The 26,999-nt window shown below is 48.7% G+C and overlaps 1 protein-coding gene across 2 annotated transcripts in view; it reads right to left on the minus strand.

Annotated features, from left to right (window-relative positions):
* Positions 1–3,085: 3,085 nt before the first annotated feature.
* The window catches only part of CROT (carnitine O-octanoyltransferase), a 150,526-nt gene continuing 126,612 nt past the window's right edge, over positions 3,086–26,999 (minus strand). For both annotated transcript variants that reach the window (XM_075315616.1, XM_075315617.1), the window contains exon 17: positions 3,086–4,693. In XM_075315616.1, the coding sequence (XP_075171731.1) occupies positions 4,573–4,693 (121 nt within the window). In that variant the 3' untranslated portion in view covers positions 3,086–4,572. The remainder of the gene's footprint in view (positions 4,694–26,999) is intronic.

Genomic DNA, 26,999 nt, shown 5'->3' on the forward strand with positions numbered 1-26,999 from the left:
AGAAGTGGCCAGCGTCCCGCCCCTCTCCTGACTGGCAGGTCTGGGGGCGGGAACGAACGGAAGCAGGCCGCAAAAGCCGGGGACTCTAGTTATCAGCGCGGCCGCCGTAAAAGCGCAGGCCGCGCTGAAGTCCCCGGCGCACTACAAGTGCCAGCCGCGCCGCAGTCCCAGCGGCCGGCGCGACCGATTCCCATAAGTGTGCCTGCTTCAGCGAAGCTGAATGAGGCCATGGCACAAGCGCCGCAGCGCTGATGTCCCCCGGCGCACTACAACACCCAGCATGCTGCGGTGTGAGCGCCAAATACACGGGGACACAGAGTACCTTGAGGAAGCAGGGCCATGTCCCTGATGTACTCCGCTCCATCCAGCATCTTCTCCAGGGGCTGTAGATGGAGCACGGTCTCAGTGCCTGGAGACCGGTAAATCCCACTTCACCCAGAGCCCTGTAAAAAGGGATGGGGAAGGAATCAGCATGTGGGCTCCTGCCGCCGTACCCGCAATGGGTACCTCAACCTTACAAACACCTCCGACATAGTGGGGTGAGAAGGGAGCATGCTGGGAGTCTGTATAGACCCTCTTTTCTTCCATCCGACATAGTCAGCAGCTGCTGCTGACTAAAAACAATGGAGCTATGCGTGCGTGTCTGACCTCCTGCGCACAAAGCTAAAACTGAGGAATCCGTACTCCTACGGGAGGGTGTATAGCCAGAAGGGGAGGGGCCTTACACTTTTAAGTGTAGTTCTTTGTGCGGCCTCCAGAGGCAGTAGCTATACACCCACTGTCTGGGTCTCCCAATTAGGAGCGAAAAAGAAAACCTATGCAACGGATGCGGCGAAAAAAACTGATCCGTTGCATACGTTTTTCCCATGCGGCCGTCCGTTTTTTTGACGGATGCGGCTTGATACTGAGCATGTACAGTGCAAAAAAACAGTACAATGAGTTTTTTCGCCGCACAAAAAACAAGCCAGGCAACGTTCCATCCGCCCGCCGCATGGGCTAAATATGCCGCATCGGGCAAAAAACGGACGCAACGCAAGGCCATGTTGCACAATACGGCGTTAACGCAAGTCTATGCGGGAAAAAAACGCAACCAGCAGCAAAAAAAAAAAAAAAAAAAAAAGGGTTGTGTTTTTTCTGCAGAGCACCGTATTGTGCCGCACTGCAAAAACCAGATGTGTGAAAGCAGCCTTAGCTCGGCCAATTGCGCATTTCTACTTCAGTAATGAAGGTGCCGCTGGCGACTCATCGGGGTAAAGAGTCATGGTGCTGAAATCTGACAGGCCTGATCCTCCTCCTCCTCCTCCTCATGTCAGACGTCCCATGTACAACACATCCCGTCAAGGTGGGGTCTACCCAATTGATCCTACTAGTCTCAAAGATTAAGCCATGCTCGTGTACATACACACTGATGTACAGTGAAACTGCAAATGGCTCATTGAATCAGTTGTGTATGGCCGACAGACTTTATAACACTGGATCACTGAGCCATTTTAAAAAGAAAAGAAAAAAAAAAAAAAAAAAAAGACTCACAAAACGGCAAATGACGAATGGCGCATATAGCGATTAGCTTATTATCAAGGGATTGGCCAAAGAAGTCATCAGCAGGTGAAAAGTGACCAGTTTTTGCTCCGATTTTATTCCTGCATCTCCTGAATATTTCACCTTTTAGTTTTTGATAATTTGCCATACAATTCCAGAGATGTGCACCTTTTATTTATTGATAATTTTTATGGTGTTTACCGAGGAGGCGTGGATCACAGAGCTTTCTAAAGACACGCCCCAGAGGATCCAGGAGCCCCGCCCCAGAGGATCCTAAGAGCCCCGCCCCATTGGTAAAGACATTAAAAACTACTAGCAAATAAAGAAGCCTATATCTCTAGAATTATATGGTGGCATTAAAAAGAAAAATTCAGGGGAGCAGTGGGAATAAAAAGAGCAGAAACTGATGTCTTCAGACCTAGTGACAGGTCCTCCAAGAATCTACAGGGTGGGCCATAAGTATGGATACACCCTGATAAAATGGAAGTGGTTGCTGATATCACCTTAGTTTGTGGCATATTAGTACATGGGAGGGGCAAAACATTTGAGGCCGGGTGACGCCCATGGGGGCCATCTGCAAAGCCACCATTTTGAATTCAACTTTACTCTTTTTTTTATTAGGGTGTATCCAAACTTATGGCCCACCCTGGGTGTATCCAAACTTATGGCCCACCCTGTACATCTGTTTTTTTGTATATTCTCAAGAGTACATTCAAATTGTTTTCTCTGTATAAGGCTACTTTCACACTTGCGTTCAGCGGAGTCCGTCACTATGGAAAATAGCGCAGTCCGTTAACGCACTGCGCTATTCTACATAGACTTGTATGGATGACGCACTGTAACGCAAGTGTCAGCGTTGCATCCGCTGGACGACGCAGCGTCGTTATTTTGACGCTGCGCCGGGCGGATGGAACGCTGCATGTAACGTTTTTTTGAGCAGCGGAAACTTTTATTTTTCACTGCGCATGCTCTTTTTTTTTTTTAAATCACAAACTTTATTTTATTTCTCGGTGGCCGAACGTTCAGCTGAGCGCTCGGCCGCCGGCATGTCAGGGCACTCAGCTGAGCGCTCGGCCACCGGCATGTCAGGGCACTCAGCTGAGCGCTCGGCCACCGGCATGTCAGGGCACTCAGCTGAGCGCTCGGCCACCGGCATGTGAGAGCACTCAGCTGAGCGCCCGGCCGCCGGCATGTGAGAGCGCTCGGCCACCGGCTATTAAGAGCGATCAGTTGATCGTTCACAATAGTCGGCTGCCGGTACTGTAAAGAAGAAAAAAAAAAATAAAGAAATAAATAACGCTTTCCGTTATTTTGTACGATCCGTAGCATTGCGTTGTGCCACTATAAATTATATTGACACGTTGGTGCGCTCCCTTTGCTTTTCTTAGTGCCACTATATGCAACGCATCCGTTGCATCCGTCACACAACGCAATGCTACGGAAGCCGTCCAACGCAAGTGTGAAACTAGCCTAAGTGACCCGAAGAGATGAGCAGCGTCCACATAAGAGGGTAAATATGAGAAATTAAATACTGCACAGGATTACATTATATTTTTCCCATTTTTTGTGGTTTTAATACCTTGAGTGCAAAAATGTAACTCAAATTAAAATACATAACGTGATTATTATATATATAACACATTATAGAGCTGGAAACCTTGTAAGCCCAGGATTTCCCTGGTTGTACACAGTATAACCCAGCAATGGGACGGCATCTGTTGCGTATAACTTTCTCACCAAGCATATCATCATCAATCATCATCATCATCATCATCATCATCATCATCATCATCATCATCATCATCATCATCATCATCATCATCATCATCATCATCATCATCATCATCATCATTTAAAAGCAAAACATTAATAAAATTATACATATCTCCCATGTTCTCGGGGTAGGTAGCAAAACGGCCGAGGTATGTTCCAGTCACACACCATAGCTGATGTAGGGTTTCTGGGTTTCCTATGACATTGCATTGTTTTTGCGTTGTGTACTATGCATTGGTCGATGCTTTTTTTTTTTTTCTTTTAAGACCCACTTTTGCATTGTTTTTTTGTCGTGATACAGACAGAGCCGCTCCATTTAGTGAAGTGATGTGAAGGGTGGATGCCATAACGAATACTGTCCCCCCTCTGGCTCAATGAGGTGGGACATACTGCAGGGGCTGATAATTTATACACGAGATTTTTGGGCCCCCCATTCTAGAGATAAGTGGGGTCTCAGCAGCCAGATCCCCAACAATCTTACACTAATTTTGCTGTTTATCTGACTTTTCCTAAAGGGGTTGTCCCATAATGATCCCCCCCTTCCGCCCCTCAAAAATTAAGGAAAAAAAAAAAGAAGGGGGGAGTACTTTTTCTTGACAATTTTTTTTTAAATTCTTAAAGGGTCCTTTAAGAGGGCGCTAGGGACATCTTTTCCTTATTTAATCTGTACAAGATTTCGTCATTATTTATACAGTCACCGGAATTGGAGAGGATTTCCCCAATTCATAATTTTATTTTTCTGTGTCACAGATGATAAAGGCACTATGTTAGCATAGGACACTTTAGGCGGTTGCTCTTTTTTTTTTTAAATAATAATAAAAAAAAAGTTTTTAAAAAAAAAAAAAAAAAAAAAACACACCTTGAAGCCCAAGAGGACATTACTGAAAGTGTTTTTTTTAGATTAAAAAAAAATAAAAATGTTTTTATATTTTTGGAACTCCTTTAAATATGGAGGATAATGAGGCGGGCTCTGTCTGTAGGACTGTGTGTGGCGGGTCCACATATACCGGTAAGGTCGGCTTCACAGGTCCGAGTTCGAACTGCAACTTCTGGACCGAACTGAACTCAAAACAGCCTCAAGTGCATATTTTAAGTGGTTGCGTTCGGGTCAGGAGACTTGCAGACGGTCCAGAAATGGCGGCCCATAAACGGACCCTGAAACTCGGCCTGAGGATTTGTAAACATTGTGCTAAAATCTATTTGCATTAGAGGTGAAAATGGAAAGTTAAAAAAACCACCCAGGCACGTGGTGGAGACCGACTACAGCTGAGCGCTGACCATCAGCTGCACTAGGTCATTGAAGTTCTGGAACACGGTCCGGCACAGCTTTTCGGCGTCGGTATCAGGGCTCGACTTCCAGGCAGTGCAGGATACAACAAACCTGAGATATCAAAGAAAAAATTAAAGAAAAAAAAAACCAAAAAGTTAATATTTCCTTAGTGATCTGTCAGAAGAAGAGGGGGGGAAAAAAACAAAAAAAAAAACCAAAAAACAAAAAACACAACACCACAAGAGACAAAACAAAGCAAAGACCTAAAACAAAACAAAGACCTAAAACAAAACAAAGACCTAAAACAAAACAAAACGACCTAAAACAAAACAAAAAAAGACCTAAAAACAAAAAAAGACCTAAAAACAAAAAGACCTAAAAACAAAAAGACCTAAAAACAAAAAGACCTAAAAACAAAAAGACCTAAAACATTCTGGTAATTAGAAATAGTGCTGGGGGAAAACAAATGCTTGTCAGACCCTCAATTTTAAGTTATAGCATAAAAACGCTTTTGCTGTTCACATTTTGAGTCTTTTATGCATTTTAATTCGATTTCAGATTTTGATAAGTGTTTGGTGCCAAAAAAGAAAGCGCACGTCATTGTTTGAAGAAGCTCCTGATGGGAAGTGGCATCTTTAACCACTTACAGTCCACCCATGGATTTCAATGTTGAAATGTCCTCATATGACCTTTTGGAAGGGGGATGGAGGGACCAAAATATGTGAAATACATAATGAGTAATGAAATAGAAAGAAAAAAAAAAAAGTTGGTCCATTGTGTAAAATGCAAAGAAAAGTAACAATGCAATGATTTGGAAACTTATGGTCACACTTTGATCTGTGGTCTATATTCTGTTGTGAATAGAAGATGCACATTGGACAGGTTTCCATTTCATTTGAATAAAAATAAATAAAATAAACCAACATTTAGAAATTGATGGCAGCAAGAAATCCCCAAGAAGCTGAGAAATGATTACCAGAAGGCTGGAAAAGTATGAGGTACTAATGAAAAACAGCTGAAGAGAATGTTAGAAAGGCAGAGTCTCTCCGAAGCAAAGATAGTCAGAGGTTCAGCTCTCCGAATAACTGCATTTAATACCTTTACGACTAATGACCTGCACTTTATGAGACGTGTCCCTGCCTTTGATGTGGATTTGCATGCAGTGCCTGCATTGTTTCCTGCAGATGAAGGGTGAATCATTCAGCCTTCATCTGTCTTTAACAGCCACACCTGGAACGGCGCTGCACCAGCAGTTGTAAACGTCATTTTCAAGCTTTGACAATTTCGTTTAACCCCTTAACGACCGCCGATACGCCTTTTAACGGCGGTAAATAAGGGTACTTTTTCCGATCCGCCGCTTTTTAACGGCGGTCGGAAAAAAGGGTCTAGCGCCCCCCAGAGTCAGAAAATTTCCGGGGTCTCAGCTGCCGGGGGTAGCTGAGACCCTGGAGATCATGATTCGGGCCGGTTTTTCCGGTCCCCGCTCACCTGATGACCGGTATACACCGTATACCGATCATCAAGTTATAGTAAATGACCGCGCCGGTAAAAAATGATTTATCTCCCATCTGGCATGATCAAACATGCCAGATGGGAGATAAATCTTTTTCCCGGTTCCCTCCGGTCCCCCGGTGTCCCCAAAGTGCCCCCCCCGACCCCCAACCCCCTCCCGAAAATCCAAGATGGCCGCGCGCACCGGCGATCACAGCAGCGCGCCGGCCGCATTTCCACTGTTCCTATGGTTTCTGTCGTATGTGCCATAACACATACGACAGAAACCTGCTCCCTAGGCCCTGCCGGGTCCCCCCCTACCCCCCCCCCCTGGTGTTCCCCGGTGTCCCCCGGTGTCATACATACCTGTCGCAGCTCTGATCCCCCGCGGCCCCCTCCTCCTTCTCAGCAGACTCCGGTGACCGGTCACATGAGCAGAGCGCAGCTGTCAGCTTCCTGTGTTCAGAGAGCTGTGCTGCTGCTCGCACTCTGCAGCTGTGACCCGGGGAGAGTGGGTGCAGATTCTTTGCACCCACTCTCCTCAAATGGAGGGTCTGCCCTCCTAGAAAATGGGGGATACGTTCCCTGAACGTGTCCCCCATATTCTAGAAGGTCCAGAGGCGACGTGGGACGTCCAAATGCATTATTGTGGATTTTTTTTTTTTTCTTTTCAATAAATTGGTCAATCAGGGAATGTTTTGGGGAGTGTTTTTTCAAATAAATTTTTTTTTGTTGTCAATTTTTTTTTTATTACTGTCAATTAGTTATGTCGGGTATCTGATAGACGCCGTGACATAACTAATTGCTGGGCTTGATGCCAGGTGACATTACACACCTGGTATCAACCCCATTCATTACCCCGTTAGCCAACGCACCAGGGCGCGGGATGAGCTGGGGCGAAGCGCCAGAATTGGCGCATCTAATGGATGCGCCACTTCTGGGGCGGCTGCGGCCTGCTATTTTTAGGCTGGGAAGAGTCCAATAACCGTGGCTCTTCCCATCCTGAGAATACCAGACCCCAGCTGTCAGCTTCACCTAGGCTGGTGATCTAATTTGGGGGGACCCCACTTTTGTTTTGTTTTTTTAATTATTTATTTATAAATAATTAAAAAAAAAAAAACAGCTTGGGGAGCCCTCCAAATTGATCACCAGACAAGATGAAGCTGTCAGCTGTGGTTTGCAGGCTACAGCTGTCTGCTTTACCCTAGCTGGCTATCAAAAATAGGGGGGACCCCACGTCATTTATTTTAATTCTTTTTTTTTTTTTTGGGCTAAATACAAGGCTAGGCATCCTTTAGTGTCACATGAAAGGCACTAAAGGGCGCCAGCTTAGAATATGCAGGGGGGTGGGACGTTATATATGTTTGACATCTATCCATTCATCCATTGTAGCATTTTACGGTGTGCCCACAATCAGGGTTTGCAACGTTTTGGGCGCAGAGTGTTTTCCCTGCGTCCATAACGCTGCGTTGTGCAGTAGAAGCACAGTGGCAGGATTTTTAGAAATCCCGTGCCCACTGTGTTTCTTTTCTCCGCAGCATAAATCGACCTGTGGCGCAGCTTCCCGAGCCTCAGGATGTCAATTTATGCTGCGGAGATGAGTGTTCTTTGCAGGTAGAATAGAACTAAAGTCCACAGCAGCCTGAACCCAAATCGTGGGCATGGGCAGCTGCGTTCTCCCGTGGACAACACTCACATTTCTGCAGGAGGCTGACACTGGGTACTAGACGCCGTGTCGCTGGATCATGGCCACATAGCCTAAAGGCTACTTTACACGCTGCGATATCGGTCCCGATATCGCTAGCGTGGGTACCCGCCCCCATCTGTTGTGCGACACGGGCAATCGCTGCCCGTGCCGCACAACATCGCGCAGATGCGTCACACATACTTACCTGCCCGGCGACGTCGCTGTGACCGGCAAACCGCCTCCTTTCTAAGGGGGCGGTCCGTGTGGCGTCACAGTGACGTCACTGAGCGGCCGCCCAATAGAAGCGGAGGGGCGGAGATGAGTGGCCGGAACATCCCGCCCACCTCCTTCCTTCCTCATAGCGGCCGGGAGGCAGGTAAGGAGAGGTTCCTCGTTCCTGCGGCGTCACACATAGCGATGTGTGCTGCCGCAGGAGCGACGAACTACATCGTTACTGCTGCAGTAACGATAATCGAGAATGGACCCCCATGTCACCGATGAGCGATTTTGCACGTTTTTGCAACGATGCAAAATCGCTCATCGGTGTCACACGCAGCAACATTGCTAATGCGGCCGGATGTGCGTCACCAATTCCGTGACCCTAATGACTCCGCATTAGCGATGTCGCAGCGTGTAAAGCCCCCTTAACAGTGAGAAATTTTTTGCTACAGCAACAGTTTTGTGAAGTGCCTGTGGATTCAAAATGTTTACTATACTCCTGAATAAAATCCTTGAGGGGTCCAGTTTCCAAAATGAGGTCACTTGTGGGGGGTTTCTGATGTATAGGTGCCCAAGGGGCCCTGCTAATGTGACATGGTGCGCGCAATTTACTTCAACTTTTCCAAAATTCAAATGGTGCTCCTTCCATTCCAAGCCCTCCCATTTATCCAAACAAAGGTTTTTGGCCACATGTGTGGTATCCCTGCGCTCACAAGAAATTAGATAACAACCTGTGGGGTACACGTTTTGTTGTTGCCTCTTGAAAAAGTGAAAAATGTGTCGCTAAATCAACATTTTTGTGAAAAAAATGAAAATTTCAATATGGCAACCTAAGCTTATCAAATTCTGTGAAGTATTCGTGGATTCAAAATGCTCAATATACACCTAGATTAAAGCCTTGAGGGGTCTTATTTCCAGAATGGGGTCACTTGTGGGGGACCTCCACTGCTTAGGCACCTCAGGGGTTCTCCTAATGCAACATGGCGTCCGCTATTGATTCCAGCCAATTTTGCAGTCAAATTGCACTCCTTCTCTTCTGAGCCCTGTAGTGTGCCCAAACAGTTGATTTCCACCACATATAAGATATCACCAAACTCAGGAGAAATTGCACAATAAATTTCATGGTGATTTTTTTCCTGTTACCCTTGTGAAAAAAAAAGCTACCTGGTTGAAGTAACAATTTTGTGGTAAAATTTTATTTTTTTATTTTCATGGCTCAACGTTATAAACTTCTGTGAAGCACCTGGGGGTTCAGGGTACTCACCAAACATCAAGATAAATTCCTTGAGGGGCCTAGTTTCCAATATGGGGTCACTTGTGGTGTTTTTTTGCTGTTTACGTACCTTAGGGGTCCTCCAAATGCGACATGGTGCCCGCAATCTTTTTCAGCCAAATTTCCTTTCCAAAATTCAAATATTGCTCCTTCCGTTCTAAGCCCTCCCATTTCTCCAAACAAAGGTTTCAGACCACAAGTGAGGTATCACCGCGCTCATAAAAAGGTGGGTAACAAACATTGGGGTCACATTTTTGGAATTACCTCTTGAAAAAGTGAAAAAATTGATGCTAAAGCAACATTTTTGAGAAAAAAATGAAAATTTTCAATGTGACAACGTAACGTTATCAAAATCTGTGAAGTACCTGTGGATCCAAAATGCTCACTATACCCCTAGATAGAAGCCTTAAGGGGTCTAGTTTCCAAAATGGTGTCACTTGTAAGGGGTTTCTGCTGTTTAGGTACCTTGGCGGACATGTAAATGCAACATGGTGCCCGCAATCTATTTCAGCCAAATTTGCTTTCCAAAATTCAAATATTGCTCCTTCTGTTCCGAGCCCTCCCATTTGTCCAAACAAAGGTTTCTGACCACATGTGGGGTATTGGCGCGTTCATAAGAAAGTGGGTAACAAGTTTTGGGGTTCATTTTGTTGTGTTATTTCTTCTAAAAGTGAATAAATTTGGGGTAGAGCAACATTTTAGGTAAAATTTTATTTTTTGCTTTTTTTCATTCCACTTTGCTTTAGTTCCTGTGAAGCACCTGAAGGGTTAATAAACTTCTTGGATGTGGTTTTGAGTACTTTGAGGCGTGCTGTTTTGAGAATGGTGTCACTTTTAGGTATTTTCTGTCACTTAGGCCTCTCAAAGTCACTTCAAATGTGATGTGGTCCCTAAAAAAATGGTTTTGTGAATTTTGTTGAAAAAATGGGAAATTGCAGATGAACTTTGACCCCTTCTAACTTCCTAACCCCAAAACATTTTGTTTCAGAAATTGCGCTAATGTAAAGTAGACATGTGGGAAATGTTATTTATTAACTGTTTTGTGTGATATAACTCTCTGGGTTAAGGGCATAAAAATTAAAAGTTTGAAAATTGCAAAATTTTCAAAATTTTCATCAAATTTCCGATTTTTTCACAAATAAAAGCAAAAAATATCGTTCTAAATTTATAACTATCATGAAGTACAATATGTCACGAAAAAACAATGTCAGAATCACCGGGATCCGTTGAAGCGTTCCAGAGTTATGACCTCATAAAGTGACACTGGTCAGAATTGCAAAAAATGGCCTGGTCATTAAGTACAAAACTGGCTTCGTCCTTAAGGGGTTAAAAGGAATCTGTCACCAGGTTTTTGCCACCTAATCTGAGAGGAACAGAATGTAGAGACAGAGACCCGGATTCCAGCAATGTGTCACTTACTGGGCTGCCGAGTGTACTTTTGATAAAATCACTGATTAATTAGCAGGAGATTATCATTAGAGGACTAATTGGCGTGCTGCAGGTAGTCCAGCTTCTGCATGAGCGCATTATAATCCTGCTCTACACTAAAATAACTACTAGATCTGCAGCAGAGAAAAACAGTGATTTTATAATTATACTGTACAATGGTGGACACGGCAGCAAATATCCAAAAAAATGTTTCTGCCCAGGCCATCGATTTCTAAATGAAATTTTTTTTCACATTAATGGAAAAAAAAAGAGAATTTTGTTTACTTACCGTAAATTCTTTTTCTTGTAGTTCCGACATGGGAGACCCAATGGGTGTATAGCTAGCGCCTCCGGAGGACACACAAAGTACTACACTCAAACGTGTAGCTCCTCCCTCCGGGCTATATACACTCCCTGGATGACAATCTACCCAGTTCAGTGCAAAAGCTGAAGGAGGACATCCACCCATAAGTAGAGAGAGTAAAACTCGGCAAAACCAGAACTCTGTCTACTAACAACAGCCGGTGAAACACACGGAACAAAAAACTGCCAACAGGCAACAGGGAGGGTGCTGGGTCTCCCATGTCGGAACTACAAGAAAAAGAATTTACGGTAAGTAAACAAAATTCTCTTTTTCTTTATCGTTCCTTCCATGGGAGACCCAAACCATGGGACGTTCCAAAGCAGTCCATGGGTGGGAAATAAACCAAACTGAGAAGTAGGCAAAACCTAACTTCACAAATGGGCGACAGCCGCCTGAAGGATGCGTCTGCCCAAGCTCGCATCTGCCGAAGCATGAGCATGCACTTGGTAGTGCTTCGAAAAAGAGTGCAGACTGGACCAAGTGGCAGCCTGACACACCTGCTGAGCCGTAGCCTGGTGCCTGAAAGCCCAGGAGGCACCGACAGCTCTGGTCGAGTGCGCCTTAATCCCCGGCGGGGGAGGCACCTTAGAACACTGGTAGGCATCGGCGATAGCCGACCTAACCCAACGAGCCAGGGTCGGTTTAGAAGCAGAGAGACCCTTGCGCTGACCCGTGGTTAGCACAAAAAGTGAGGTGCACCGCCGAAAAACGGCGGTGCGTGACACATAGATTCGGAGCGCCCGCACCAAATCCAAGGTGTGCAACACCTTCTCAAAGCGATGCACAGGGGCCGGACAAAGAGAGGGCAATGAAATGTCCTGGTTACGGTGGAAGGAAGACACCACCTTAGGGAGAAAGTCCGGAGTCGGACGAAGAACCACCTTGTCTTGGTGAAATACCAAAAAGGGGGATTCCGAAGAAAGCGCAGCCAAATCAGAAACTCTCCTGAGAGAGGTTATGGCTACTAGAAAGACAACTTTCTGTGAAAGTCTAGACAAAGGAACCTCCCTGAGAGGCTCAAAGGGGGGTTTCTGTAAGGCCGTGAGGACCAGATTAAGGTCCCAGGGATCCAAGGGCCGCGTAAGGAGGGATGATGTGAGATGCACCCTGCATGAAGGTGCGCACCTGAGCCAGTCGGGCGATACGCCGCTGGAACAATGCCGACAAAGCCGACACCTGTCCCTTGAGGGAATTGAGGGACAGACCTAACTGTAGACCTGACTGTAGAAAAGACAGGATGGTCGGCAAGGAGAACGGCCAAGGAGCATGGCCGGAAGAGCGACACCAGGACAGGAAAATTCTCCAAGTCCTGTGGTAAATCTTGGCCGAGGAAGACTTCCGAGCCTGAGTCATGGTGGAGATGACCTCAGAGGGAATGCCTGAAGCCGTCAGGATCCAGGACTCAAGAGCCACGCCGTCAATCTGAGAGCCGCAGAATTCTGGCGGAAGAACGGACCTTGAGAGAGAAGGTCTGGGCGGTCCGGGAGATGCCACGGCACCTCTACGGACAGGCGGAGCAGGTCTGGATACGAAGCTCGCCTGGGCCAGTCCGGAGCAATGAGTATGACTCGACGGCCCTCCGTTCCGATCTTGCGCAGAACCCTGGGCAAGAGCGCTAGAGGGGGAAACACATAGGCCAGACGGAACTGAGACCAATCTTGAACCAGTGAGTCTGCTGCGAAGGCTTGAGGATCGTGGGAGCGAGCCACGTAAACCGGAACCTTGTTGTTGTGCCGGGAAGCCATTAGATCCACTTCCGGAGTGCCCCACTTGCGGCAGATCGATCTGAACACTGACGGATGCAGGGCCCACTCGCCGCCGTCCACGGTTTGACGGCTGAGATAATCGGCCTCCCAGTTTTCCACGCCTGGGATGTGGACTGCAGATATGGTGGACTTGAAGTCCTCCGTCCACTGGAGGATTCGTTGAACCTCCAACATCGCCAGACGGCTGTGAGTTCCGCCCTGGTGATTGATGTAGGCAACCGCTGTCGCGTTGTCCGACTGAACCAGAATGTGCTTGCCCGCCAACAGGTGGTGAAAGTCTAGGAGAGCTAGAAACACAGCTCTGATCTCCAGCACATTGATCGGGAGGGCTGATTCGGACGGAGTCCAAGTGCCCTGTGCTCGGTGATGGAGTAATACCGCTCCCCAACCGGAGAGGCTGGCATCCGTGGTGAGGATCACCCAGGACGGAGTCAGGAAGGAAGTTCCTGGCCTGTGATGACAGAGCCACCAGCCTGTCCAAAGAAGAGATCCGCTTGTCCCAACAGCGGAGAATGTCCAGCTGCAAGGGACGCAGATGGAACTGGGCAAAGGGAACCGCTTCCATTGACGCCACCATCTGACCCAGCACCTGCATGAGGTGTCTGATGGAATGACGGCGGTGCCTCAGCAGAGAGCGCACCGCCAGACGAAGGGACTGCTGTTTGACTAAGGGCAACTTGACAAGTGCCGGCAGAGTCTCGAATTGCATCCCTAGGTACATAAGTACCTGGGTCGGGATCAGAGTGGACTTGGGCAGGTTGACAAGCCACCCGAACTGAACTAGCGTGGCGACAGTGAGAGAGACACTCCGCTGGCAGTCTACACTGGATGAGGCCTTGACTAGAAGGTCGTCCAGGTAAGGAATCACTGCCAATCCCTGGAGGTGCAGGACCGCAACCACTGCTGCCATGACCTTGGTGAACACTCGAGGGGCCGTGGCTAAGCCAAAGGGAAGAGCCACGAACTGGAAATGTTCCTCTCCGATTGCAAAGCGTAGCCAACGCTGGTGTGAGACCGCAATAGGCACATGCAGATAGGCATCTCTGATGTCGATGGATGCCAGAAAATCTCCTTGGGTCATTGAGGGAATGACCGATCTCAGAGATTCCATGCGAAAGTGCCGCACCTGAACATGCTTGTTGAGAACCTTGAGGTCCAGGATGGGCCGGGAGGAACCGTCCTTCTTGGGGACTAGAAAGAGGTTTGAGTAGAAACCGCTGAACCGTTCCCGGGCGGGAACCGGAACAATTACCCCGTTGGCCTGCAGGGATGCCACGGCCTGAGAGAAGGCGGCGGCCTTGGAGCAAGGGGGTGTGGACAGAAAAAATCTGTTTGGCGGGCTGGAAGAAAATTCCATCCTGTAGCCGTGGGAGATGATATCCCGCACCCACTGGTCGGCGACGTGTTGGAACCACACGTCTCCAAAGTGGGAGAGCCTGCCACCGACCAAGGACGTTGCTGGCGCAGCCAGATAGTCAAGAGGAGGCTGCCTTAATGGCAGCGGCTCCTCCGGTCTTTTGAGGACGCGGCTTTGCGCGCCAGTTCGATTTACGATCCTTGGCTGCGGTAGTGGACGCGGTCGAGGGCTTCGAGGATGACCAGTTAGAGGAACGAAAGGAACGAAACCTCGATTGGATCCTGCCCTGGACAGGTTTCCTAGCCTTAGTTTGAGGCAAGGAAGTACTCTTCCCGCCAGTAGCCTCCTTGATTATGTCATCCAGCTGTTCCCCAAACAGCCGGGACCCAGCAAAAGGGAGACTCGCAAGGTACTTTTTTGAGGAAGCGTCTGCTTTCCACTCTCGAAGCCACAAGATCCTGCGGATCGCGAGGGAGTTAGCGGAAGCCACGGCCGTGCGGTGAGAAGCCTCCAGGATGGCAGACATGGCGTAGGATGCAAAAGCCGAAGCTCGAGAAGTTAAGGCCTCCAGCTCAGGCATAGAGTCCCTGGTGAGGGAATGCATCTCCTCCAGAGAGGCAGAGACTGCCTTGAGAGCCCACACTGCCGCAAAAGACGGGGAGAACGAGGCTCCAGCCGCCTCATATACAGACTTGGCCAAAAGGTCAACCTGGCGGTCAGTGGGATCCTTAAGAGAAGTGCCATCAGCCACAGCTACGACTGTGCGGGCTGAGATTCTGGACACCGGAGGGTCTACCTTTGGGGACTGAGCCCATTCCTTAACCACCTCTGGTGGAAAAGGAAAACGGTCATCTGAACTACGCTTCGGAAAACGTTTGTCAGGACAGGCCCTGGGCTTGGTAACAGTGGTCTGAAAGCTGGAGTGGTTAAAAAACATACTTTTAGCTTTCTTAGGTGAGGTAAACTGGTGTATCTCTACCAGAGAGGCTTGTTCCTCAGACTCTGGTGGGTTGAGGTTCAGCACGGAGTTAATGGACGCAATCAAGTCACTAACATCCGCATCACCCTCAGACAAGTCAATGGGGTACATAGAGGTAGCGTCTGAGCCCACAGTAAACGAGTCCTCCTCGCCCTGTACCTCGGCACGTGAATCAGAGCCGTGGGAAGAGGAAGGAGAAGGGTCCCTGCGTCTCCGTTTAGGGGGACGGGGTCCTGGGACAAGCTCTGGGAGCTCTGCAGAGCTAGGAGCAGCCGAAGCACCCTGAGAAGGGGGCTGATGCATGGATAGCAGTGTCCGGGACAGCTGCCCCATAGAGTCGGCAAAAGACTTGGAAATAGCTTGTGAAAAGGATGCTACCCAAGCCGGGGGTTCAGCCACCGGGGCCAAAGCAGCCGGAGGGACCCCCGCGGAGGCTCCAGGCTGAGACACAACCATGTTAGCACAGGCATCACAATGTGGGTATGTGCTTGGCTCTGGCAGAATGAGCTTACATGCAGTGCATATAGCGTACATGTTTGCAGCCTTGCTCCTAGTGACAGACATGCTGCTGAGGTGGAGGCTCTGCAGCCAGAATACACTCCTGTAGAATGCCTGAGAGTGTAATAAAAGTCCACAACCAGAGGTTGTGGCTTACCAGCCCGTGCTCTCTGTGTGCCCTCCGGATTCCACCGCTCCCCTGTGAAGCGTCAGCCTTCCTGATAGTATGCAGCTGCAGCATCCAGCGCCCTCCAGTGAGAACGCTGAGAAAATGGCGCTGGGAGAAAGAGGGGGGGCGTGTATAAGCCCAAGAGCGGGAAAAACGGAGGGCAGAGAGAAACAGGGAGATATACAGGGGAGGGAACATCTCCCCAGAGAGGAGTGCCCTCCCCTCTGCTGGTCGGGCGGTGGGCGGCGCTGTATGCAAAACATGCAGAGAAGCCAAAACCGAAACTAGGCCCAAACAGAAGCCGGGGCCTAGATTTAAAAATGCGGCCGACGAGAAGGCACCTTCGGCGCGGTTCTCAGGGGAAATCCCCAGAATCGTCCGGAATTTACAGTAACGCTAAAACAAATACTGTCCCCCTAATAAAAGTACGCGGGACCCCTGAAAAACGTCTCTATACTTAGCTTTGAGACGCAGGGCCATGTCCCTGGAGAGGGGGGTAAATTGCTCCTTCCAGCAGGGACCAGACAGGGCTGCGGATGGAGACCGGTCTTCTGCAAGCAGAGAGGACCGTGGAGGCTCCCACTTCAACCCTGAGCCTCTTAGAGGATGTGAAGGAGCGCGGCATGTGAAGGCTCCAGCCTTATAAAGTCAACCTTAACAGCACCGCCGCCAGAGTGGGGTGTGAAGGGACATGCCGGGAGTCCAGACTGGACCCGCTTTTCTTCCAAATCTTTAAAATTAAAATAAAAATGAGAAAAAAATATCAGAGAATGCAAGTGTGTGTATCCTCCTGAAACACAAAGCATTGAACTGGGTAGATTGTCATCCAGGGAGTGTATATAGCCCGGAGGGAGGAGCTACACGTTTGAGTGTAGTACTTTGTGTGTCCTCCGGAGGCAGAAGCTATACACCCATGGTTTGGGTCTCCCATGGAAGGAACGATAAAGAAATGTGAACTTCTGATGTGTTCTTTTTTGTTGTGAAAAAGTTATGGTGAGAGGACATTAACAAATCATTGCACTTTTTTTTTTTTTTTTTTAACACATTATCCTATAGAGAAAACTTATGGAAAATGGAACAAATTAAAGTATTTAACCAATTACATTACATACATTATACATACATTACATATATCTCTATCTATATATATATATATATATATAGAGATATATATATCTCTATCTATCTATCTATATATATCCGCCCCCCGCACGGATTGGCCGCTCGCCTCGGCTCCGCCCCCCCCACACGGATTGGTCGCTCGCCTCGGCCTGGCCCCGCCCTCCGCATGGATTGGCCACTCGCCCCGGCCCTCCGCACGCATCGCCAGACATAACCTTGCGCTGCTGGGATCGTGACGGAGCCGGTGAACGCTGGTAACCATTATACACATCGGGTAACTAAGGTCCCTTGGTTATCCGATGTGTATCATAGTTACCAGTGTACACCGCCTCCGTCACGATCACAGCAGCGCCAGACATAACCTTGCGATGCTGGGATCTTGACGGAGCCGGTGAACGCTGGTAACCATTATACACATCGGGTAACTAAGGTCCCTTAGTTACCCGATGTGTATCATAGTTACCAGCGTTCACCGGCTCCCGGTACATATGTGCAGGGAGCCGGCATTATACTCCTCTCCCCCCAGGACTACTCCTCCTATTATAGTCCTCCTATTATACTCCTCTCTGAGTATAATAGGAGAACTATTATAGCATGGGGGATGGAGTACGATGGGGGATGGAGTACGATGGGGGATGTAGCACGATGGGGAGTGCGCAGCATGGGGGATGGAGCACGATGGGGAGTGCGCAGCATGGGGGATGGAGCACGATGGGGACTGCGCAGCATGGGGGATGGAGCACGATGGGGAGTGCGCAGCATGGGGGATGGAGCACGATGGGGATACTGTGCAGTGACCTTCCAGGACCTGCCGGAGGATCACATGGCCGGAAGCATGTGGTATCTCCAGATGTTGTGATTGTGTGAGCGCGTATGTGCGATATAGTCAGTGTGTGTGAGTGTATGCGATCGGATGTGTGAGTGTCGGCAGAGGAGCACGGCGTGCAGCACAGCTGCTGGGACCGCCCACCGGTGGGCACAGGGAGAAGTGGGGTGTGTGTGTGAGTGTATGCGATCAGATGTGTGCGTGTATACTGTGTGATTGTGGAGCACGATGGGGGGTGCGCAGCATGGGGGATGGAGCACGATGGGGGGTGCGCAGCATGGGGGATGGAGCACGATGGGGAATGCGCAGCATGGGGGCTGGAGCACGATGGGGGGTGCACACCTCCCCCCAAAACACACACACACACACACACACACACACACACACACACACACTGGGAACCACAAACACTGCCCTACAGACACCCGCACACACAGACAACGCCGCACACACACAACACCCAACACACAAACACCGCGGCACACACAAATATACGCACATACTGCACAACACACACACACACACATTTGTGCAAAACATACCTCTCCCCAAAACACACACACACACACACACACACGATACAGACACACAGCGCTCCACAAATAACGACACACAAACACCGCTTTCACCCTCCCGCCACACCCAGAACATGTACAGCCCCTACACAAACACTTGGTAACTACAAACAATATATAACAAAAATCATACATTAACTACACAATACGTAAATTCTAGAATACCCGATGCGTAGAATCGGGCCACCTTCTAGTTAATAATAATAATAATAATAATAATAATAATAATAATAAAATAGAAATTTTCATACTGGCAACTGTGGTTTTCCTATATTACTACTAGTCCTTCCAGGAAGCGCTTTCAGCAGACTCCTTATCATCAGAGGTAGAAATATATTGGCATGTAACACCTGTATACACAACTGATAACTTGTGATACTTGAATTCTGTTATGTTAGCTCATTTTTCCCCCTCCCTTCTCAAAGACCTTTGTACAAGCTCATTAGATGCTTCAAAACGGAAGACAAAGTATATCACAAAAGTGAGTACACCCTCACATTTTTTTGTAAATATTGTGTTAGATTTTTTTCATGGGACAGCACTGAAGATCTGACCCTGTGATACAATGTACAGTGTCAGTGTGCAGCTTGTATAACAGGGTAAATTTGGTGTCCTCTAAATAACTCAGCACACAGCCACTAATGTCTAAATCTCTAGCAATAAAAGTGAGTACACCCCTAAGTGAAAATGGCACAAAAATGTCAAGATTTTGTGTGGCCACCATTATTTTCCAGCAGTGCCTAACCTCTCTTGGGCATGGAGTTCACTAAAGATTCACAGGAGCCGCTGGATCCTCTTCCATCCTCCATGAAGACATCATGGAGTTTGTGGATGTCAGAGACCTTGCTCCAATCCCAGTGGCATAGCTAGGGTTTCAGCTCAGGGGGGGCAAAACATCTGAGTGGGCCCCTTACCAGGTAACTATGATAACTATGATGGCGCAGAGATTACAGTGCAGTTATAGATGGTGACTTACAGCTGACGTTCATTCAGATGGAATTGTTCACCTTTTCCGTCTTTTCCATCTGGCCCAGACTAACATGACAACTTCTTCCAGCCACAAGTCATCTACAGACATTACCACAAAGACACTTGACTCCTCACACTTCCGGCACCGTACCCCATCTAATCCCAACCTGCACAAACTCCTCATACTGCCGTCACCCCAATACTGAGACGCTGCTGCCGTGTGTGTCCCTATTACTGCTCCTGCTGTGTGCACAAAAACCGACTCTTACTGCCACACATAGTAATGCCACCACTGTGCCCCCACATAATGCCCCCACTGTGCCCCCACATAGTAATGCCACCACTGTGCCCCCACATAATGCCCCCACTGTGCCCCCACATAATGCCCCCACTGTGCCCCCACATAGTAATGCCACCACTGTACCCCCACATAGTAATGCCACCACTGTGCCCCCACATAGTAATGCCACCACTGTGCCCCCACATAATGCCCGCACTGTGCCCCCACATAGTAATGCCACCACTGTGCCCCCACATAATGCCCCCACATAGTAATGCCACCACTGTGCCACCACTGTGCCCCCACATAGTAATGCAACCACTGTGCCCCCACATAATGCCCCCACTGTGCCCCCACATAATGCCCCCACTGTGCCCCCACATAATGCCCCCACTGTGCCCCCACATAGTAATGCCACCACTGTGCCCCCACATAATGCCCCCACTGTGCCCCCACATAATGCCCCCACTGTGCCCCCACATAGTAATACCACCACTGTACTCCCACATAGTAATACCACCACTGTACCCCCACATAGTAATGCCACCACTGTGCCCCCACATAGTAATGCCACCACTGTGCCCCCACATAGTAATGCCACCACTATGCCCCAACATAGTGCCCCCACATAGTAATGCCACCACTGTGCCCCCACATAGTAATGCCACCACTGTGCCCCCACATAGTAATGCCACCACTGTGCCTCCACATAATAATGCCACCAATGTGCCCCCACATAATAATGCCACTACTGTGCCCCCACATATTAATGCCACCACTGTGCCCCCACATAATGCCACCACTGTGCCTCCCACATAATGCCACCACTGTGCCCCCCACATATTAATGCCACCACTGTGCCTCCACATAATGCCACCACTGTTCCCCGACATATTAATGCCACTGTGCCCCCCACATATTAATGCCACCACTGTGCCCTTTACATGGTAAAATGCCTCATTTGTACACATACACAGACACAATCCTATACACACACAGACACAATCCTATACACACAGACACAATCCTATACACACAGACACACACTCACATGCTGGGGGGCTTTTTACTTTTGATGATTGGAGGACACTTCTCTCTTGTGCGGCCACAGACTTTGATGGTAAATCCCTCTAGGCTAAAGGACCTGTGGTGACGTCACGCCCATGTGATCAGAAGGGGCGGGGCCTCAGCAACGCGGCTGATAACAGAAAGAAACTTCAGGTGTCCTGGAGTTCTTTATGATAGAAGCGGGAACCGAGGCAAGACCTCCAGATGTGTGGTGCAGGGTGGTGCAGGGGGGCGCAGGGGTTAGGTGGGGGGGCGAAGCCTGCATGATTATAGTGGACGGGAAAAACATGGCCACGCCCACTAACAAAGCTGGTCACGCCTACTACACAGGCAGCTCCTAACCACTGGGATCTTGCCTGATGCTCCTCGGCTGGATGGAGGCAGCGCGCGCTGCATGACGTCATTATAAACACACATGGCCGCACAGTGAGCAGCCAAGTCTCCTCTACTATGCGGCGGTCAGCACTGTCTGCGCCTGTCAGTGTGGCCGGCCACATCATAGTATAAGAGACACGGCCGCACGCAATTCACTGTGTGCAGCCATGTGTGTTATAATGACATTATGCAGCAGGCGGCCGGCCCTCTAATAATAGCTGGGAGAGCAGCCTGGGGGGGCAATTGCCTCCCCGCCCCTACCCGGCGCTGTGCGATGAAGTCACCACGCTGTGTCCTGCGTATGCGCTGTCATCAGCAGCAGTGCAGGGAGATCATGTCTCCTCCGCACTGCCACAGAGGTTACTATATCGGCGCGCTATGCACGCTGATATAGTTAATGGTATCGCAGCTCTGGGTGGGCCCCCTCTGAGCACGGGGCCCGGGGCGGCGGCACCCTCTGCCCCCCTGCTAGCTACGCTACTGTCCCATCCATCTTCTGTTTCGGGAGGCCTCAGATGCTCAGTGAGATTTTGGTCTGGTGATGCTTGGCGAGTCCAAAACCTTTAACCTCAGTTTCTGTAGCGAGGCAGTGGTCGTTTTGGCAGTGTTTGGGGACGTTATGTTGTAATACAAAGGGAGGGATTATGCGCTGCTTCAGTATGTCACAGGACATGTTGGCATTCATGGTTCCCTCAATGAGCTGTAGCTCCCCACAGTCTGCAACACTCACGCAGCCCCAAACCATGACACTCCCTCCACCACCATGCCTGACTGTAGGCAGGACACACTTGTCTTTGTACTCCACACCTAGTTGCTTCCACACACGCTTGACACCATCTAAACCAAATAGGTTTATCTTGGTCTCAAGACCACAATACAAGGTTACAGTTATCCATGTCATTAAGCTGGCTTGTCTTCAGCAAGGCTTGTAGGCTTCCTTGTGCATCATCTTTAGAAGAGGCTTCCTTCTGGGACAACAGCTATGCAGACCGATGCGATATGCAGCATATGGTCTGAGCAGTGATAGGTGGACCCCCCAAGCACTGTAACCTCTGCAACAATATGTCTATTTTAAAAAGACGACCTCTGGATATGACGCTGAGCAGGTGCACTTGATTTCTGTGGTCGTACATGGCGAGACCTGTTCTGAGCGGAACCGGTCTTGTTAAACCACTGTATGGTCTTGGCCACCATGCTGCAGCTCAGTGTCTGGGAGTTGGCAATCTTCTTATAGCCCGGGCCATCCTTAGGTAGAACAACAATTATTTTTTTCAGATTCTCTGAGAATTCCATGGAGAGCCATGTTGATCTTCCAGTGACCAGTATGAGAGAGTATATGAGGGATAACACCAAATGTAACACCTCTGCTCCCCATTCACACCTGAGACCTTCTAACACTCAGTCACATGACATCAAGGAGAGAAAATGGCTAATTTGGCACACTTTGTCCAATTTCACTTAGAGGTGTATGTGCTGTTTCTATTTGTCTTAGTTAAAACTGTTATTTAATGTTTTTCATGCTTGTGTCTGCTGCCATCTGCTGGTCAGACCTTTCGGCTCCTCTGAACATTATACCCCATTACTGCACATCGCTGCACTGCGAACCCCAAGTTTTACTAAAGACACCTTGGGAATCTCATCAGGGAGTCCTTGCAGAGCTGCACAACGATTTTTGGACCCCTATTCAAAAGTCAAGTTTCTTAAAGAGACAGTACACCTTAAATCAAAATGGCTGAAAAAGACCTTGGACAGTTCCCCACTGCTGAAACAGAGCAAATACAATCTGATACTGTCCATTATGAAGCCCAGGAGGCAGAGCCCACGCTTTCAGCAGACCAAGTTGTCCGACCGAAGCGCTCTTCCAAACCCACGATAAAGGCCACTGAAAACTATCACACTATGAAAGATGAGCTATGTGAACACCTGGAAGAACAGTGGGAACGAGTCACCTATTACATGCCAAGACTTGAATCCTCATCAGGCGATGCCGCATGCTTACAAGCCGCTCTGGAACGGCTGAACACAGCTCATGAAAGATACAAGAGACTGTCAACAAGGTACATTACCTTTCTAAAAGACTCTAAAATTGATGAAGCTCTTTCAGACCTGAGCAAGGCAAAAGAGGTAAACAAGGAAAGAGATGCCAAGGTGCAAGATGCCATAGACAAGGTCGAACACCGTATCTCTCACCAGCAAGAACCCAGTTCACACAATCAACCTCATCTAGACGTTCCGCTCGGTCATCCGGGTCATCATCCTCAAGAAGCTCAGCCCTGAGCGACAGGATACTAGAGGCCCGCATAAGAGCAGAGGAATCCAAGGTGAGACGTTCCTTCACAGAAAGAGAAGTAGAGGAAGAAGCCAAAAGGGCAGAAGCAGAAGCCGCTAAAGCAGAAGCCCTTGCAAAAGCAGAAGCCGCTAAAGCAGAAGCCCTTGCAAAAGCAGAAGCCCTTGCAAAAGCAGAAGCCGCTAAAGCAGAAGCCCTTGCAAAAGCAGAAGCCGCTAAAGCAGAAGCCCTTGCAAAAGCAGAAGCCCTTGCAAAAGCAGAAGCCGCTAAAGCAGAAGCCCTTGCAAAAGCAGAAGCTGCTAAAGCAGAAGCCCTTGCAAAAGCAGAAGCCGCTAAAGCAGAAGCCCTTGCAAAAGCAGAAGCCGCTAAAGCAGAAGCCGCTAAAGCAGAAGCCCTTGCAAAAGCAGAAGCTGCTAAAGCAGAAGCCCTTGCAAAAGCAGAAGCCCATGCAAAAGCAGAAGCTGCTAAAGCGGAAGCCAAAAGGGCAGAAGCGGAGGCTCGGATAAAGATTCTTCGGTCACAGATGGAAGAGGAGGTTGCGCTAGCTAAAGTGAGACTACTTGAGCAAGCATTGATCCAAGGTCCTGATCCAGCTCACTCACCACCACTGGAAGCAGACAATCCAGTTGATCGCACAATAGACTATGTACTGAATCAGTTACCTGTAGCAACCCCGGTTTGCAGTACCGTCCAAGCCGACAACACCGAAACCTCCAACTTACCTCTACCAGTGCCAGTGCCACCTAAAGCACCCGAGCAAATTAATAACAGTCACCAAGAGGTGCCCTCTCAAACACAGTCACCACGGCAAGATGGCAACCAAGTGTTTCCTGACCCACTTCCACAGCTCAAGCAGCGGTCATCAGAATCTACAGAGGCTAAACCACAGCTCAACCCCGCAGCAACGTCATTTTACCCGGGAACATCTCATCCATTCACGCCAGGCAGCCCATACGCCCCAGGGGCATCACGAGTCGTTGTGGCAACAAGTGGTGAGAAATCAGATATGTCTGAGTTTGCCAGGTTCATGGTGAGCAGAGAGCTAATCAACACTAGTCTCACGAAATTCGATGATCGTGCAGAGAGCTACAGGGCCTGGAAAGCAACTTTCAAGGCAGCCATCGCCAATCTCAACTTCACTGCGGAACAGGAGCTCGACCTCCTGATCAAGTGGTTGGGCCCAGGCTCTACAAACCGTATCAAGAGCCTCAGAACCGTCTATGTGGGACAAGCAGAAGCAGGTCTCGCTGCTGCATGGCAGAGACTGGAACGCACCTTTGGCAGCGCAGATGCAATAGAGAAAGCCCTATTCAAGAGACTGCAGGACATCCCAAAGATCAACCTTAAAGAAGTCCACAAGCTTCAAGACCTAAGTGATCTGCTCATGGAGCTGGAGCTCGCCAAAAGTGACCCTCGTCTGTCTGGGCTGTGCTACCTGGATACAGCCCATGGAGTGAACCCAATCGTGGTGAAGCTGCCATACAGTCTGCAGGAGAAATGGGCATCGTCAGTCTCAAGGTACAAAAGAATGCATGACGTCACCTTTCCCCCATTTATTCAGTTCTGCAAATTCATTGACGAGCAGGCCCAGATGAGGAACGACCCCAGCCTCGACGTCCTAGAGTTCAACATTTCGGCAGCTGCAACATCATCATCATCATCAAGGTATGAAGGTGCCATACACAAACGCAGAGACATTAAGAACACTGAGTGTCAGGAAGACTGAGCTACCATCACCTGCAGCACGCACAGATAAACAGAACACCATCTCATCACGAGATAAGTCTTTCAATCAAGAATGTCCCATCCATAAAAAAAAACCGCACTCACTGAACAAGTGCAGAGGGTTTAGATCCAAAACCCTACAGGAGCGCAAGAAAGTCCTCACAGAGCTTGGGATTTGTTTCAAATGCTGCGCATCACTTGAGCACATGGCCAAGGACTGTAAATCCATCGTCAAGTGTGAGGAGTGTCATAGTGAAAAACACGTTTCAGCCATGCACCCAACCCAAAGCTAGCTAGAGACACACCGGCTGCAGTCACCACCACTCCCACTCCAAGTCATGGCGGGGAGCCCAAGAATCAGACTGACACCACCACAGCCGTCTCTTGCTCATGCTCAGAGGTATGTGGAGAGGGCCAAACACAGAAATGTTGTGCCCGAATATGCCTCATCAAGGTTTATCCCGAGGGACATCCAGAAAAGGCAATGAAGGTGTATGCCATCATAGACGACCAAAGCAACCGGTCCCTAGCAGGAACCAAATTCTTTGAAGCCTTCGGAATTAATGGACCATCAGAACCCTACGCCTGCTTGGGTCGCATAGAGACTAGCGGCAGAAGAGCCCAGGGATTCATTGCTTCTATCAATGGGAAGACTGAAATACCTCTACCAACGCTCGTTGAATATGACCAAATACCCAGCCACAGGAATGAAATTCCTACCCCAGAAGCTGCATTTCATCAACCACACCTAAGACACCTCGCTAGTGTTATCCCACCTCTGGACAATAACGCAGAGATTTTACTCCTGCTCGGCAGAGACAATCTAAGGGTACACAAGGTGCGACAGCAGTGTAATGGGCCTGACTATGCACCATACGCCCAGAGACTGGACTTGGGATGGGTAGTCATAGGAAATGTGTGCGTTGATCGATCAGAAATTGATTCCTTCAAGACTTCCGTTCATGGAGATGGGCGCACAACCTGCTTAAAGCCATGTCGTCATCACTATGGAGTGAAAGAGAAGTCTCCAGACACAATACAGCTACCTGACATCGCTTCTTCTCTGCATATCGACAACTTGGGAAGATCAGTCTTTCTCACAACCAAGGACGACGATAAAGTAGCCTTGTCAGTAGAGGACAGAGAATTCATCGGAATAATGGACTGAGTTTTCTAAAGACAAAACCAACCATTCTCCATTACCCTCCCGATCTACCAGGGGAAGACTCCCAAACAACCGAGATCAAGCTCAGACAAGGTGTAACTCTCTTCAGCGTTCCATGAACAGCAAGCCTGAAATGAAAGAACATAGCGTCGCCTTTATGGACAAGGAAGTCCGCAACAACCTAGCAGAACCCGTACCAGCTGAACTGAATCCAGCAGATCACGCAACTAGACCTACGTCTATAAGTTCTTTTGCTAACTCTTCTTGGCTTACAGGTCCAGAGTTCCTGCTGAGACAGTCAGAAGAAGGTGTCCAGGAAGCCTTCAGCATCCTAGACCCAGACAACGATCCAGATGACCGAGCTGAAGTCAATACCCTGGCCACCAGTGCAGAAAAAAACTTCCAACCTCGGTTGCCAACGTTTTGAACGTTTCTCTAGCTGGATGAGGCTCGTCAGGACTGTCGCTAGATTAGTGCACATCGCCAGATGCTGTCGTACTGACCTTAAAATCAAAGACTGTCATCGCTGGCATGTCTGCCACAAAGCCCTTTCTGCTGAGGACATCTCCCATAGCGAGTCCCTCATAATACGCCACCTCAAACAGAGTGAATTCTCCATAGAATGGAAGTGTTTATACAACAAACAGCAGATTCCATTAAGAAGTCCTCTCGCCAATTTAAACCCAGTCATCGACAGTTTCGGCTTACTGAGAGTTGGTGGTCGTATGAACCAGGCTCATCTTGGAGTTGCAGAACAAAATCCTGTCATCATTCCCAACAAACACCATGTTACA

This window comes from Anomaloglossus baeobatrachus, chromosome 6 (genome assembly GCF_048569485.1).
Source record: "Anomaloglossus baeobatrachus isolate aAnoBae1 chromosome 6, aAnoBae1.hap1, whole genome shotgun sequence".
Taxonomy (NCBI): Eukaryota; Metazoa; Chordata; class Amphibia; order Anura; family Aromobatidae; genus Anomaloglossus; species Anomaloglossus baeobatrachus.